The following is a 14,911-nucleotide window of genomic DNA, read 5'->3' on the forward strand; positions in this document are numbered from 1 at the left end:
TTTGTTTGGGTTTTCTCCACAATGTGCATCGTTCGCGTCATAAGGATCCCTGACTATAATTAATATTTCAAGGACACGTATCCATATACTTAATACATTAATATATGACGCCCATAAACTTTTTCAGAGCCTGATTGAGTCTACGGGTGACCCTAGGGCTGGCTCATTCCTAGGCCAAAGAATAGCCATAGCTATTCAGCGTGGGAATGTGGCCAGCCTTATGGGCACCCTTCCGCAGGGGTCAGATCTAGGGGACCTAAGATAGGTGAGTATAAGTTTTATATATTTTTTTAGTTCGTACTTAATTTTAGTAGTAGGTTTTAAGTTTTGTTACTTGTTTTTACGATAATTACTTAAATCCGAATAATATGATAATTGCTTAATTTATACATTACGTACTTAATATATTCAAGAGGAAATTATTAAGTAAATTGTAAGTAGGAGTATCGATTAGAAGTTTTAACCCTTTGAACACAAACATCACTCAAACGCCAAGCTCCCGGGCGCAAGCCTTACTCGAAAGTGTGAAGGTTACTTTGGCAGTGTCCGCCATGACACCTATAGGTGACCTTGGCGCTGTGGGCATGACTAGTAACGACACCTTTAGGAGTTCTTGGTGTTCAAAGGGTAAGTATTAGGTAAGTAAGTAAGTAAATATTCCAATCTAAGTAAGTATAAAGCTTGGGTAAAGGGTAAGGTGTAGAGTTTGTGAAGTTAGGGTTTGTAGAGTTAGAAGCTTGGCTCTACAAGAGATCTGCCGGCCTAGCCAAGGTGACAATCGCTATCGCTTCGACAACGAATCGCTTAGTGTCCCTCTATCACTCTTCCATATTAGTGCGACAGTGACAATTGCGATTCGATCGCTACGGAGCGTAAGCGATTTGCACGATGGCTACGCGGCCTGATAACTTTTTTACATTGCGAGCCTTATGGTTTCGCCTTGGCAACATTCATGAAAATGTTTTTGGTGGAATTTCACTTCTTTTAGTAAGACGCTTAATAACAATCTTCCATCCTCTTTCAATTTCATCCAATTTAAAGGGTGGGGGTGATTTACTAAAAATCTTGACATAAGTATTTAATATTTATAACAAGGGCTCAAACTGAAACTATTTATGTTTAATAGGTCCACTATTGGCCTCATGCCCAGAGTTCAAAAAAACGTCAAAGCTTTTAGAAAAAATGTAGGTACCTACCTTGTGCTTCGCTTGGCTCGTCTTGGCGATTTGGTGATATAGTCCCCGATATATTTTTATTATTCGACTCGCAACCCAATAGTGCGGCTTGACAAGTTTTTACGCACTAATTTAGATTAAATCTATTGCCGTATGTCTATGTTAAAGCTATTTAAAACCATTGGTAGACTGCCGAGTCATACTCGTTGTAGTAACAGCACATAACTGCCCATCGGTGGACCTTAATGTCATTTCAATAGGATTTATAATTAGGTAGTTAGTGCGGACGATGTTACTCACAGTATAAACAATGCGGTGACGTCACATTGCACGCCACATTATATTTTCCATCGTCAAGAGAACATTCTACGAAGCACTGTCTTGCAAATAACGACTTAACGCAAGCATTATAAGACTTAAAATCAATTATAAATAAATATAATAAGGACATTCTTACACAAATTGAATCCTAAATCCCACAGTAAGCTCAATAAGGCTTGTGTTGAGGGTACTTAGACAACGATATATATAATATATAAATAGTTATAAATACTTAAATACATAGAAGACACCCATGACTCAGGAACAAAGATCCGTGCTCATCACACAAATAAATGCCCTTACCAGGATTTGAATCCGGGACCATCGGCTTCATAGGCAGGGTCACTACCCACTAGGCCAGACCAGTCGTCAAAAATTATCACACTAATCTAGAAAATCGATAGTCAAAGAAATCCGAGGGTTAAATTCGCATAAGAGTATTTAAACTATCAATGTAGTCTTCATAAAATGGATTAGTTAATGACTTTTAACACTTAATTAAGTACCTCTATAGGTATAGTCAAATAGTGATTTGCATTTCCAAGAACACTTATTTGTTTAATAAATAACAACTATAGAGTACGCAGGTTACTCGGCCGTGACGTCGTAAGTCGTAATGTCCTAATACCTTATTATAAACGCGTGAGACGTTCTCACTCACTTTCTCAAGTAAAATTGGCCCCATCATGAGCGCTTTTTACAAGCTTTTATTTAGTTTCACCTGTCCCGTTTGTCTGTCTGTCGGTCTGTAATCAAATCTTGCAAGTTAAATTTGACCCACTTCCCGGTTTCCGATGAAGCTGAAAATTTGCATACATATGTAAGTTAATACAATATTATGGTACCATCGAGCTGATCTGATGATGGACACAGGAGGTGGCCATGAGAACAGTGTGAAAAAACAACGCAACCTAATTGTGTTTGGAGTTTTTAGAATTGGCTCGATAAGAAAAGTACAGTAGCGATAAAAGCTGGTATCAAAAATGAAATTTTTGCCAAAAACTTATTATAATTCATCGTGCTTGAGCACGGTAAAGACACGATTTATCGTTACGACACAGCAGGGGTCCAAAATGTATTAGATTGTATGCAATCGTTTTTATACCACCGTGGACGGTCAGTAAATCATGGACGATAGTATAAATATTGGAATCAAACTGGAAACATAAGTGCCTGCAGAGTTCACCTGAGCAACAGGATGCAGCGCACGAGAACATACTTCTGAATAGGACACCTCTTGCCACACAAGGTGTAACAAAAATAGTAGTAGGGATCCGTGGGAAAAAGTTTTGGTGGTTTTTTTTTTTGTATGGCTGCAACAGAGTATGAATAAAATAACTCTGCAACGATTTTGATAGCACAGACTGTGCAAGTGTTCATCAGACTTAGGTATCTTGGTCTAACTCTAAAGACCTTTTGTTTGTGCACTAATTTAAACAAAATTTTCGCCGTAATTAGTACGATTGTGAACTCGGGTATCTATACAGAGTGTCCCTAGCCATTGGATAAAGCCGAAATGTACATATGCATTAGGGTATTAAGAACCAGTGTACAAAGTATCATAACAACCGGTGTAGCGGTTTCGAAGAAATTAACAAATTACCATTTTTTACTTTGGAGCAGCCTGTATGTGTTAGTAGCTCCTAAGGTAATATCCTCAAAGAATAGTATGGAACCTTCTTCGACCTTTTTGATTATCTTTTTTATTTACGACACTAATAAGCTTCTGACTTTTGAAAAATGTCATCATTATCAAATATTTCGAACAAATTGTCAAAAACACTGCCAAAGATTAAACACAGTGTGTTTCTTTTTGTTGTCGATTATTGCAAATAACTTTTGTTCGAAAAAATTATTTTTTTATCTCTAATTAAAAAAATATTAACGTCAGAGCATTCCTGAGAAGTAACCCTACGTGGGATTTCAGTGTTTGTCCAATGGCTAAGGTCTCCCGTATACGCCGCTAACCAAACCAAAAAACAAAAACCAACAATAGGTAAACCAAGAGAAGTTGCCAGCGATTTTGATAACCCAGCCGGTGCAAGTGCTATTTAAACGTCACAGACGTTTGACGTTTGAACAGTGGCGGGGCAAGACCAAAATTGTATGTGGGCAAGGTACATTTAGCAAGGCCCTCTGGTGGCGCAAGAAATAACGAACATTTTTATTTACACAGTATTATTTTAACAACAAAATTACACAGCATTATTTTATATTGTGTCCGAGTTGTGCTTATTGCAGGCGCGAGGCCCCTCGAACCGCGAGGCCGTACCTAGGCGGCGGTGGCCCACGTCGCCCACGCCTTACGCCGCCTCTGCGTTTGAAATAACACTTACACCGCCTAGGCGCGCCTGGGCTATTAAAATCGCTGCCAACTTAACTTGGTTTAACTCTAGCAACGTTTCGTGTTAATCTTCATTAGGCCACACAGAGCGAGCATACGCGCGAGGCAATTTCCTCGCGCACAATACGTCCAGTGTAGACGTGCCTCGGCCGCGGCGGCGCGCGCGTTTTCCTCGACCCGCCTAGTCATTTTTATTCGTTTAATTTTCTTTCCTGGTCGGTTTTGTGTTATATACAGACATATAAGTTTTTGTGGCAAATTAAAGTGTTTGACAAAATGAAATATCGAGATGTCTGTTATCGATGTTACCTTAACGTTACCTATATACCTATATTTTATGAAGTGAAGATAGCTACCGCAAAATACACAACACGTTCGGTATCTTCTTTAATATATTGGTTGTTTTCTATTCTTTCAGCACTGTATACTACGGTTTATGTTTTTATTTTTAAGTACAAATTAAATGTAATAAAAAAATTATGTAAAGATTTGTAATTAACTTTCATTCTTGAAATTTCTCGGTATTTAACACCAAGTAGAATTTACATCTCTTAATTATTAGTCTATGATTGACTTATCAATAGCAAATTATCGATGTTTAATTTTTACAAATACTTGTTTATGCCACAAAAAGTTCTGTCTGGTTATAAAATTACTAATATCTCTTTAAATTACTAATAATTCGATTTGCCGATTTCGTTGAAAACAAAATTTGCAAAAAATGTGACGTCACACCAGGGAGGGGTTTGCCAACTGTGACCAAGTGTGACAAGGAGGGGTCACGGTCACGCGACGGTTCAAAAAACTTCGAAATTCGTGTGAGGTAATTGACGTATTGACGTAAACGTAATGGATGAACCCTAAACAATATTTTATGGTTATCAAAAAATGTAGGCACCAACTGGGCTAGGAGTTTAACAGCAACAAAAGATAAAGCAACCAATGCAAAAAATCAAAAACAATGAGATTTTAAATTAATTTATTTTACAGGCAACAAATCTCCCCAATTACTGGACCTAGCACACCTATATGTGGTCTGGTCAAACTTGGACTTGGAAAATATAATCTCTTGCAGTTCCCCTTGTTTCGTACATAATCTACAAATAGTGTGCCCGGAGCGGACAATGGGTGCTCGGACTATCCTAGGCCACTGAGGATCATCGGATGGACGCTCACCTTTTCTTAATATTACATACGAGAATAATTCTGCAAACACATCCAATTTTGAAGGGTATGGCAGCGATTCATATTTCATAATGAAGTTACAAGGTGTTTTCAATTCTAAATACCTTGGACACACATTATCATTTGGACATGGTGAGAATGCGTAACCGTTATTTTTGCCTTTAGGTAAATTCAATACGAATTCTCTAGCTTCATTCACAATTTGAAAGCCAGCGTTAGTCCCTTGCTCAACAATTATCAGGAAATCTTCTGTTTTCTTCCATAGCTTTTGAATCGTTTCCAATCTTGCTTGCATACTTGGTAGTTCGAATAATGAAAATGCTGATAAAACTATATTGTATTTGAGATCTGTTGATGCCGGTAGGAACTGACGTTGGAAATAGCCTTTCAAAGGCATAGTCACATTGTCTTTCCCTTGGCATAAGATTAATCGGGCCAAATCATGCATGTGTGGTGAAGTGTCGACACAGAAATATTCAAATATGTCCCCATTCCAATAGTTGTTGACCGCCCATGTGCCCGTTCCTACTCCTGAGCCAAAGTCGAAGAAGCTTCTTGGCTTGTAATCCGGATATTTCATTCTTAATTCATCTAATACACGTACTAGGACGGCATACTCAGGTGCAGATCTAGACATTAAATATTGTAAGCATGTTGCTTTGTCATATGATATATTACCCCAGCGATAAACATTTGCCTTTAAGACGTTAAAAACTTTTGATTGCACCTGCTTATTCAACTGATTCAGTTCGTCTTCTGTCAAATTATCCCCGATTTTCGAATACGCTTTCTTAGAAATTTTGTCGTGTATTTTTGCTGCTTTCTGGTCAATATCACCTTCTTCTGGTGGAAGTAAGCGTGAGCGCAAATAGTTGCTGAGCTTGATGCTGTCTTGGTGCATAGAACTTGCGCCAGAATCGTCTAATACTATTTTTATAGCCTTGACTGTATCTGGAGGTAACGCTGCTATTTTCACTCGTGTTGTGCCCGGGTGCTTGCGCGGCTTGAACTCTTTGCTTTCAAATTTATCTTTCAAGCTGGGGTCTATCTCTACTTTAACTGAATAGTTGGAGTAAAGCGTTGAGAACCGAGTTATTCTTAATTTTCTAAACATTTCGTTGAGCTTATAACCTAACTTTTGCGTGTTATTGTTTAGTACTGTCAAATTGACACATACAGTGATGGTAGTGTTGCCTATTGTAAAATGTGTGGGTCAAAAAACTGAAAATAAGGCGTGAAGCGCCAATTACATCCACCCTTCCCGATTTCGGGCCCAAAATCAGTCCCAATTTCGGGCCTGATAATCGATTTCCGTTTCATGGAAAATCAGCACATCGCTTAAAGTATTTTAAATGTAAAATATTCTTTGTCTCTAGTTGCCAAAAATGTTCAATCTTTAATATTTTTGCACATGAACCATTTTTTTAAATTTCAGTTATTGTAAACGATGTGCTGATATTTCGGGACCAAAATCGGGTCTGATATCAGGCCTGACAAAGTGTGGATGTAAGTGGCACTTGAATAATGTGCGAAACACGGACGTAGATAATAAGGTGGATAGAGTACACTGGTGTGGATGTAATTGTCGCATATTTGAAATATATAAAAAAAAATGGTTTATATGCAAAAATATGAAACATTGAACACTTTTAGCAATTAGAAAAAAAGTATTTTTTACGTGTCAAATATTGTAAAAGATGTGCTGATATTTGGTGAAACGGTAAATGCTCGACGAATATCGGCCTGACTGATATAGTGTGGATGTAATTGACACTTTATGACATTGACCCTTGAGTGACTTGAGTCGATCAAACCATACATAACATAAGTCAAATAAAATCCCAACTTGCTGTTGGCACTCGTCGGGCATTAATTTCGTTTGAAATATAAATATAAAAATAGAATTTGTTAATTAATGAAATAAACCTTCAACATGACGGTGAAACCGCGAGACGTACCGGATAATGACGATGACCCCGTCGAAAACATGCTAAAGAAAACCGGATGCCTTGAATTACATTATAAAGTGCAGGTAATTAATTCTTATCGTTTATTTTCCTGTATACTGACTGAGGTCCTACTTAAACTATTTCATCGTTCGACTTTTAACCTCTCAAGCAGTGGCATATCCATTCCGAAGACACCCCTAGTCTAAAAAACATTTAAAAAAATTAAGACGTGGGGAAGACCGGTATAAGTATGTACAATTTGTTGGGAAGCCAGTCACAACAGTCAAAACAGACAGTATTTCTGGGTAACAGAACAAAAAATATAACTTAAATCTATTATAAAAATTACACCAGAAGCCTCTTAAAAAGTATAGGCCTCTTCCAGATTTTTCCATTTTTTGCTGTCTTGGGCCTCCCATATACACTTGGCCCCCGCTACTTTCATTATGTCATCAGCCCAGCATGCCAATGGCTGTCTTCTTTTTCTTTTCCCGACTGGACCTTTCCAGGCTGCCACTTGTAAGGTCCACCTGTCATCCTGGAGTCTGGCGACGTAACAAATAATTCTTCAATTCAGCCTTTATTTACTGACTTGTTTGTCATTTTGTCACTAATCAGGTTGTTGGGGTTTCCAACAACGGCCTCCTAAAGCTTTCCAGTCTTCTCTGCTCCAAGCGTTTCACATCCACTTTGGTGGGAAATCATCCTCTCATCTCACTTTCGGGTGTCCCTGACCTCTAATAAATAAATGCTCCACGCTAAAAAAAGTTCGCAGTAAAGTAATTTGGTTTAAATTCAATTCAAAGGACTCTGGCTGAATATTGCCATTGGGTCATTTTGTAGGTTTTATCTAAAAGTAAAGCAACTAGGCGTAATAGTATGGTTTGTGTACCGAACTTATTAATTCTATTATTCTGAAGAAGTGAAAACAATCCAATTACAATTTATTTGTAAAAAAATTGAGTTCTCTGAAAATAGCTCATGTCTCTACAAAAGACTGCAACAAGTTAAAAAATAAATCAAGTTTCGACTTAATTATTAGTCTAGAAACTAAGTAGTCTCAAGGTGCAGTAATTTCATGTTCTTCTCTCCCTCTCACTGAGCGTAAGGATGAGGTGAAGTGCGTGCCTGGTAGCGCGTTCATCGTTCATTTATTTATTTCTTTGAATGCGGTACAATAGTATGATATAATAAAACAATTTTTGTTCAGCACACCCTGCCTGAATAGGCATAGAAATAATAAGTATTGCGTAAAACTGCATGCAGGTAATAATAAAATAAAATTAAAATTAACAATGTAAATACATAAATCATAGCGTTGTAAATAACAAAATATCATTCCATAAAAGTACCTATACATATGATTAATAACTGAGGTAGTCAAATAATTAGTTAGGTCAAATAATAGCTAAACTAACATTATTAAGGAGCCTCTAGGAAGTCTTTTATTGAGTAAAAACATTTTTCGATTAAATAGATAGTCAACTGCTTCTTAAATCGATGAACTGGGAGGTTTCTGATATGTATCGGTACTTTGTTAAATATTCTTGGCGCCATTCCAAAGAAACTATTTCGCATTAATGCCGTTTTTAACTGTAATTGTTCATATGTTGAAAAAAAAAGGGATTGATAGTTCCCTCAAACACAATATTGCTTATTTTAAGACACAATTTGCATATTTTTAGCTTTTGTGTATAATGTGTTACAATTTTTATAAGTGCATTTTAGACCTATGTTCATGATGAGCAAAAGTCAAAAACTCAGGATTCGAATCTACACAAGCCCTCGAGAAAGGCTTCAAGATTGCTAATTAAATTTATGGCAACTGTGATCCAAAAAAGCTCTACGACTTTTTTATCCGTTTTCTGAACCTAGTGCATCTTAAAGCAGAGGACTCAAATTACTCAAGTGTTAACCAACACAAATTTTGCATATACACTATTTTTGTATTTTATTTTACATTTTAAATGTTTTATTCAGATTTTTGATATGGTTATTTTCTTTTTATAAATTCCAGTAATGTTCAAATATTTCAAAATGTCACTGTTTTAATTTATTTTATAATTTTGCTTTTTTACATTGTAATACGGTTGTGTTGGTACTATGTTGTCTTCATAAACGGATTTATTATTATTACTCTCCAGGAGTGCATAGCCACCACAAAGGATTGGAGAAAATGCCAAACAGAAGTTGAGGCATTCCGCACTTGTATCGGCAAACACAAGCAGGAGGAAATCACCAAAGCCAAGAACTAACGTCGAATTAACGTATGGGGCCTTGCACCATAAATCAAATTTCTTGGAAAATGTGAAGACTTGACTTATGCACATTAACATATTCTGGAGTTTTGTGTGCAGAAATGTTTTTGTGTATGATAAATAATTACCAAAGTATGAATTAAATACAGTACTGAATTTTCAAAAAATAGCAAGTTGTATGACTGATGTCACAGTGATGTGCCTATGATGAATCAAATATTGCTGGGATTTTTTGTAAATAATCTAAAATATTTTCAGAGTAAAACACATAACGTAGCGCAAAATATTGTAGATACAGTGCTGACAGCAGAAGATGGTGTGGTAAGGAACCTTTTTATTACATAATACCCCACACGGAAAAAACAGTTATGTTAAATTTACAGATGTTTTGTAAAATTTACAGAGATATGTGTTAAATTTACAGATTTCTCTGTAAATTTAACATAACTGTTTTTCTGTCTGATTTTACCAGACCACTGTGTATATTATAATCATTTATAAAGCAGGCAGGCAGTTGCAATAATTGATGCCTGTATCCAAAATCTTCTGAACATATTGTTTATATACTGTTAAAACGGTGGCTATACAATATTTTGCACTACTTTTCGTGTCTTAAGACAGTTCTTGATCTTATGTTGGCGTTCGCAATTATGTTTAATGTTAAAATGTCTGTTATATTAATGATATCTTTAAAATACTGTTATTTTTTAAATAAAAATGTGTAGTTAGTATGTCTTGTAGTTTTTGTATGGCAATATTAAAGTAAAAATCTTTCCTTCAAAGTAAAAGGGGTTATTAACCTTTTAACCGCCTGATATATAAGACATACAATATCCAGCTCATTTCGTCGCAGTCGCAGTGATAATGATAAATAAGACAAAACTTTGTGTAACTTCATACCGGCGGCGCCACAAGCACGCTCGTTAATTATTTTTTAAGCGTAAGTTCGTCCTGACTGGAGGCTAGAGTTGGGCGTGCAGCGGGGCGGGGCGTGCGGCGTGCATGTTCAACAAATGCAAATGTATAGGAGCGGCCTTACTGCACGCTGCTCACATCGCTTGTGAGCCCGACGCCACGATGCACGCTCCGCTTCGAGCGTCCACTCAGGCCTTACACTAAGCGGTTAAAAGGTTAAGATTGGCAATGTATGTACATAATTTTACATCTCATCGTATTTTTTAAATATTTTTGTTACCTACCCCAAATGGTTGTCACTTTGTAATTATTTATTAACATCTTGTCCGTACAACAAACTAATTCCTCTCGTTCATTTTTACTAAAGAAATAAATATAAGTAATATTTGCGAACACAATTAACCGACACCAATGAAAATATCTTACTTTGTTATATAGGATTTTACAGGATGCCATCAATTTTCAAAATACCGAATCACGTATTTTGGGCGTCCCGGTTTTTCAATAGAGTAATTTATCTTTCAAATTCGAAGCTATTTGAAAAAAAAAATGTATGAGTTTAATAAAGAAATAAGGTTATTATAAAATATTTATTAAATATAAAAATAAATAACATTTAAGCAAGGATTCTGCTCTTGTTGCGGAGAGCTGTGTAGGCCACCAGCACCGAGAGAGCAGTAGCGAGCACTTCGGAGTTCACCCAAGGGCCGGAGTAACCTGCCAGACAAAACAATGGTTTATGCAACTGATACATAATGCACCTTACCTACCTACCACACCTTACATACATTAAAAAACGGGTGTAGTTTCACGTAAAATTTTTGTAGACATTTTTTGGAAGTTTAGAAATGTAACATTTAACAAATAAAAATATTTTAAATAGTTCCTTGTTTTACAAGGGGGCAAAATTGTTGTTGGACCACTCGTGCTGAGTAAGCGAAAGATTCGAATATGCGAGGGTTTCAACTTTCAAGGCATGAGGGTGAAGTAAAATTTGCCACTGAGTGAAATATTTTTTTTTACCACACCTATGCAAGGAAAATGCTAACATTGCTAACTATGTATATAATATAACATCAACAGAATAAAATCAAATCTAAATGAACATCATTAAATATTTATCATTCAAATCCATCATTTAAAAGTCAATTCTACCGTCAACATAAATACTAGTAAACTACTCGAAGATTGACGTATATATCTTAAGACGGACAATAAGAATGGTGCCCGTACAGCGGTGTCACGCACACAAATTCGAGCACATCGTGCAGTCTAACGCCGCAACGCTATTGGTTGATGAGTTCGCTTCACGCGCGCGATTGGTCGCAACTAGTTCCGTTAGACTGCACGATTGGCTCGAATTCGAGTGACACCACTGTACTAGCGCCATTCTTAGTGCCTGTAAGGCCCGTCCTTAGATATATATGTCAATGTACTCGAAATTTTCATCAAATTACTTTGGCACACATGTGAATAAAATGCAACTTTCTCGTCAGTTTTTGAACAATTAAGAGAGCCTTTATGAACTGTTGTGCTAAGAACATAAGTATTACTTCAACGATGTTAGTTTATTAAGCCCATCATTTGACACGAGTCATAACAAAGAAGAAGAGGAATGGCTGGTGGTACTCACTGCCGGGGTGGGTCAATTGGACAGCAAGTAGCGGGGACACATTGGCGGCGGGGTCGGCGCGGCGAGCGCGACGCAGGGAGGCCCAGCCTTCCTCGTCCAACACACGGACCTCGTGTGTGCCGGAGCGGGCACGAGCGGGTTCCTCGGTCCACGACACCTGGAGATTGAAGTCAATATATCATTAGATAGAAGATAGAATACTCTTTATTGCACTACTTACTAGTACTTAATAAAAACAGTCACACAAATCTAGCCCTGCCACAGTGTAAAAATTATCAGGGGACGCCTTTTTTTTTTATACCACGACGGTGGCAAGCAAGCATACGGCCCGCTTGATGGTAAGCAGTGACCGTAGCCTATGGACGCCTGCAACACCAGATGTATTACATGCGCGTTACCGACCCTAAACGCCTTTGATGTTTGCGTAAATGCCGACACCGCACAAGAACACAGTGGGGCTGTCACAGACTTTTACAACTGCTCAAAAGGATATAGACCGCGAGCCAGGAGCATATTTCGTCAGTCATCGCCTCCCAGCTGATACTTTGTCAGATGATAGTTTAGATGCTGTTTTAAACTTAAAAAACCGTCAGCCGATTCTATCACGGTGGAATTACCGTCAGTTGTAAAATGAACATGTAAAAAATATGCGCCTACCACTTTATGTGCGGCAAAGTATGCGTAATGCGTAAATTGCGTAATCCGTTGATGGCTTTTTAGGCGATTACGCCTGATGAAATGCTACATGCAACGTTTCATGATTTGTTATTGCTATCATAAAAGGTATAGTGCTTATTTTTTACATGTTCATGCGACCAGCTGAGGTTCTTACCACCGCGATATAACCGGCTGGCCAAACTGGCGAGAGATATAATATATAAATATTTAAATACATATAAAACACCCATGACTCAGGAACAAATATCCACGCTCATCACACAAATAAATGCCCTTACCAGGATTCTAACCTGGGACCATCGGCTTCATAGGCAGGGTCACTACCCACTAGGCCAGACCAGTTCATGTTGCCGCACTCTGATAAATAAGACAAAACTTCGTCTAACTTCATACTGGCGGCAACATGAGCATGCTTGATGAAAAATTCTAAGTGGTTAAAAGGTTAAGCATGTTATTTTAAAATGAGAATGTTACTTAATTGTATGGGTGTGGCTTTTTCGCAGACAACAAGTGGGTCATTATTGTAGGTTTTATGGTTTCTTTCTAAAATCCAGTAAACTAATAAGACGAGTCCCGTATCTTAGAAATTTGAAAACTATTGGTTTTATGAGCAATAATCAGGGTAGGATAATTATCAATGATACTTGGGGATTTTTATGCCTCATAATATTGGATATTGTTTTTGTAATGGTTTTCACAATAGCCAGATCCACACAGAGCAAGCATAAGTTCAAAGCTATTTCCTCATGCACAAAACGGCCAGTGTACGCGTGCCTCGGCCAAGGCGGCAGGTGCGTTTTCCTCGCCCAAGCATGCCACCTCAGCTGAGGCATGTCTACACGGGCCAGTTTGTGCGTGAGGAAATTGCCCCTGCGCGTATGCTTGCTCTGTGTGGACCCGGCTATCATCATTTATTTCAGATAAATAAAAGTTATACACACTCCATAATACACTTTTTTAAAATCAGAATCAAACTTAATAAAGTTTTGTTCTTACAGAAAGTCTTTTCTTAGTACAGTGTTCATAATTTTTTACACCTAAATTACATCAGAAGCTAGAAATATTGGCACTTTTATATGCAGAGGGACTAGGGAAGAAGACAGATCTAACTGTATATCAGTTCTATTTTAAGATACAACAGTTACGTTCCTTTCTAATTTCACTCTGCACTGCTCAGAGAAGTTTTATGATATTCGTTTTTCTGATACAAAGTGTATGACTTAAAAATTAATAAACGAAATATAGTCTAGTTCTTGCCATTTTTGGCCGTTATTCTACATTACAGAGAGATTTCATAAAAAAATAATTGGCCAAATGAAATATTTTGAGGTTACACTGACCTGGTATTTGTTCTCTCCAATACGGGCAGCAGTCAGAGGTTTACCTTCAACCTCAGCATACAAAGCGTAGTTCGGAGGCAGGGGATTATCACACTTCAGCGTAAACTCCGTAATATAGGCTATTTGTGTGACCACGGTAGCATCTAAACTTGTGAACGAAGCTGCCTCGACCTGAGGATTTTGGCAGCTTTGGGCTATTGCTCCGCTCATAGAGCAGAGGGCGAAAAGGGCAATAACGTATTTTGTGACCATTTTGCTAACTTATTTGTGACCTTTATGTCTTAAACTAAATAAAATCTAACAGGAAACGGTTCGACGTCTCCCGATTTCGATTAATGTCGTCCACGTATTGAAGCGTTCGGAACATAGCCTCAGAAAGAGAAAGTTAATTTGTCATCTTATTAATTTCCTCTGCACTTAGTTAATAGTATTGATAACAAAGCTACAAAAATTATTCATTAACTAATTACTTCAAATTTGGTACTAACTACTAATGATTTAAGCTCCGATTCTTCTTATTGCTGTTGTATAATAATTTATATTCTGAACGTAACCTTAAACATCACCGATGACGTGTGGCCAAAACGCCAAATTTTTATGGCTGCGATCGACATTAAGGGACAAAATATTTACCTAAAAATAGTTTTTGTTAATTTATTAAAGAAACATAAACCACAATAGTAAAGAAAATGATTTATACAGTTTTTACTAAAAAGTAAAGTATATAGGGTTTTTACCATAAGAATAAAAAAATATAGTGAAAATGGGATATGCAACCCAAGCTTTGAAAATATTGAATCCAGTCCAAATGGGACAAGGTTTCTGATCAAATTAAATTTGTTGGCGGATCCCACTTTTTTCCATTGAAATATTATGACTAGGCATCGGAGTTTTTATCGCATGGGAAGGACTAATAGCGAGCTATGGAGTCGACATTAGCAATAAAATTCAACATTTATTCATACTCTTACTCATTCTTCTATTTGATTACTGATTTTAATTTTATAATCAAGGACAAGAACGTTGACGAGTTTGTAAACGATCCTTTAATTTTATCTTTGAATATATAAGATTGACGACCGGTTTGGCCTAGTGGGTAGTGACCCTGCCTAC

The 14,911-nt window shown here is 37.2% G+C and overlaps 3 protein-coding genes across 3 annotated transcripts; 1 reads left to right on the top strand and 2 right to left on the bottom strand.

Moving 5' to 3' along the window:
* Positions 1 to 4,804: 4,804 nt before the first annotated feature.
* LOC133531402 (methyltransferase-like protein 17, mitochondrial) lies at positions 4,805 to 6,475 on the bottom strand. The gene has a single exon (XM_061869605.1). It carries the CDS (start codon positions 6,137 to 6,139, stop codon positions 4,820 to 4,822), a length of 1,320 nt encoding a protein of 439 aa, XP_061725589.1. The 5' UTR covers positions 6,140 to 6,475; the 3' UTR covers positions 4,805 to 4,819.
* Positions 6,476 to 6,802: 327 nt separating this feature from the next.
* Positions 6,803 to 9,963, top strand: LOC133531404 (cytochrome c oxidase assembly factor 4 homolog, mitochondrial). The gene is made up of 2 exons (XM_061869607.1): positions 6,803 to 7,057; positions 9,119 to 9,963. Exons 1-2 carry the CDS (start codon positions 6,959 to 6,961, stop codon positions 9,227 to 9,229), a joined length of 210 nt encoding a protein of 69 aa, XP_061725591.1. The 5' UTR covers positions 6,803 to 6,958; the 3' UTR covers positions 9,230 to 9,963.
* Positions 9,964 to 10,723: 760 nt separating this feature from the next.
* On the bottom strand, positions 10,724 to 14,157 carry LOC133531403 (translocon-associated protein subunit delta). Its single transcript, XM_061869606.1, has 3 exons — positions 13,799 to 14,157; positions 11,781 to 11,937; positions 10,724 to 10,864 (listed from the first exon to the last, which is right to left on the bottom strand). Exons 1-3 carry the CDS (start codon positions 14,048 to 14,050, stop codon positions 10,764 to 10,766), a joined length of 510 nt encoding a protein of 169 aa, XP_061725590.1. The 5' UTR covers positions 14,051 to 14,157; the 3' UTR covers positions 10,724 to 10,763.
* Between the last annotated feature and the right edge of the window lie 754 nt (positions 14,158 to 14,911).

Source organism: Cydia pomonella, chromosome 25 (genome assembly GCF_033807575.1).
Source record: "Cydia pomonella isolate Wapato2018A chromosome 25, ilCydPomo1, whole genome shotgun sequence".
NCBI classification, from domain to species: domain Eukaryota; kingdom Metazoa; phylum Arthropoda; class Insecta; order Lepidoptera; family Tortricidae; genus Cydia; species Cydia pomonella.